This window comes from Sphaeroforma arctica (genome assembly GCF_001186125.1).
Source record: "Sphaeroforma arctica JP610 unplaced genomic scaffold supercont1.7114, whole genome shotgun sequence".
NCBI classification, from domain to species: Eukaryota; class Ichthyosporea; order Ichthyophonida; genus Sphaeroforma; species Sphaeroforma arctica.
The window spans coordinates 1-1,501 of record NW_014033444.1 but is presented as its reverse complement, the minus strand read 5'-3'; the positions used below and the strand labels follow the sequence as shown (position 1 = coordinate 1,501).

The 1,501-nt window shown below is 35.6% G+C and overlaps 1 protein-coding gene across 1 annotated transcript; it reads left to right on the top strand.

Annotated features, from left to right (window-relative positions):
* Positions 1–1,034: 1,034 nt before the first annotated feature.
* Positions 1,035–1,238, top strand: SARC_15973 (hypothetical protein; the record flags this gene model as incomplete). The annotated part of the gene is made up of 1 exon (XM_014289914.1): positions 1,035–1,238. A coding segment is annotated over one exon (204 nt), but the record flags the coding sequence as incomplete, so codon positions are not given.
* Positions 1,239–1,501: the final 263 nt, after the last annotated feature.

The window sequence follows — 1,501 nt, the reverse complement described above, 5'->3', positions numbered from 1 at the left end:
TTACGTTGTCAAAGCCAGACAGGGACAAGGATATGAACTGACACACAAGGATGGTTTACTTCCAGATACCTTCAAAGGTAAACCAGTTAGGGTGGAACTTTTGCGATTACTCCATAGAGCCACCGAAAAACCTTTAGAAGATCATATGTGGCAGGATAGTTCCTCGTTCCGTTACATCATTCGACATAGACAGAATGAACATATATCGTCATCTGTCAACCTGCAGCTCATATTACCCCGCACTTCGGCTTGCAAAGCACCAATCATACACCACCCTCCTCTTCTTTCGAGCCTGCGCGGCCGTTCGCCAACAAACCGCACAATACAACTTCGAACTTTTCACTTATTAGTTTTCACACTTATAAGTAGCTCACACTTAGAAGTTATCGCACTCTTATTAACGCCCAGGAATATTACCGAACAGTTCGGTACATGCAACACCAAAATTGTTTTAAATCGGAGGTAAACAAGGTTGACATTACACATTTCGCCAGCATTTGTCCTTTCGACGGCGTCTATTTTCTGATCACCCGTTGGTGGAGATTTGTTGAAAAAACAAATTAAAAAAAAAACGAAAGTCAGACTGAATTCAATGCCTTGGACCAATACGAGTACGAGATATAAATATATATTCTTCTTCTGAAAATTATTAACTAGTCAGGACCAGGGTATGGAAGCAAAATTTGTTCAAATTGCGAGAGACGGGAGAATCGCGCAACCCGTGCTAAAGCATGGATATCTGGTCATTTTATCTGGAATCTACAATATATATTCGGCCGGCGTCTCATTTTTGGTTTTTGGTCCGGCTTGTAGGACTGGGTCTTAAGGGTTTAGGATTATTTCTAAACAAACCCAGAAGACATGTCCGGCACTTTTAGTTATTAAAAACATTCTGTTTTTCATTGTAAAAAAAAAAGTATTTTATGAAATATGTATAAATACACATATTTCTATAAACAGAAAAGTATTATAAAAATGCACTCTGCTTCAGCCGTCACATAGGGCAACTACATCAATCGACGAGAATTGCAAATATGGTACCCTTTGTAACTTTACTTATGTGTGTTTGGTGTTTAGTGATTGGCAGTACAAAAGCTGATGATATAGAGAATGGCATTGGTCACGAGTACTTTAAGAAGTTCCAGATCAAACCCAATGGACTAACCGAAAGTGTCAGTCTGAAGAGAGGGAAAGTGGAATGCACTTTTGAGTGGGCGACAACTGGAGGCACCGACGAGGTAGGTAATGCAATCCAATTGAATACCCTTTTATAATCTAGATATGCAAATACAGAGGTTACGGTACTATGTACACTGTGGGACATATATATATATATATATATATATATAATAATAATAGATATATATACACACACACACACATATATATATATATATATATATATATATATATATATATAATATATATATATATATATATATATATATATATATATATATATATATATATATATATATATATATATATATATCTATATATA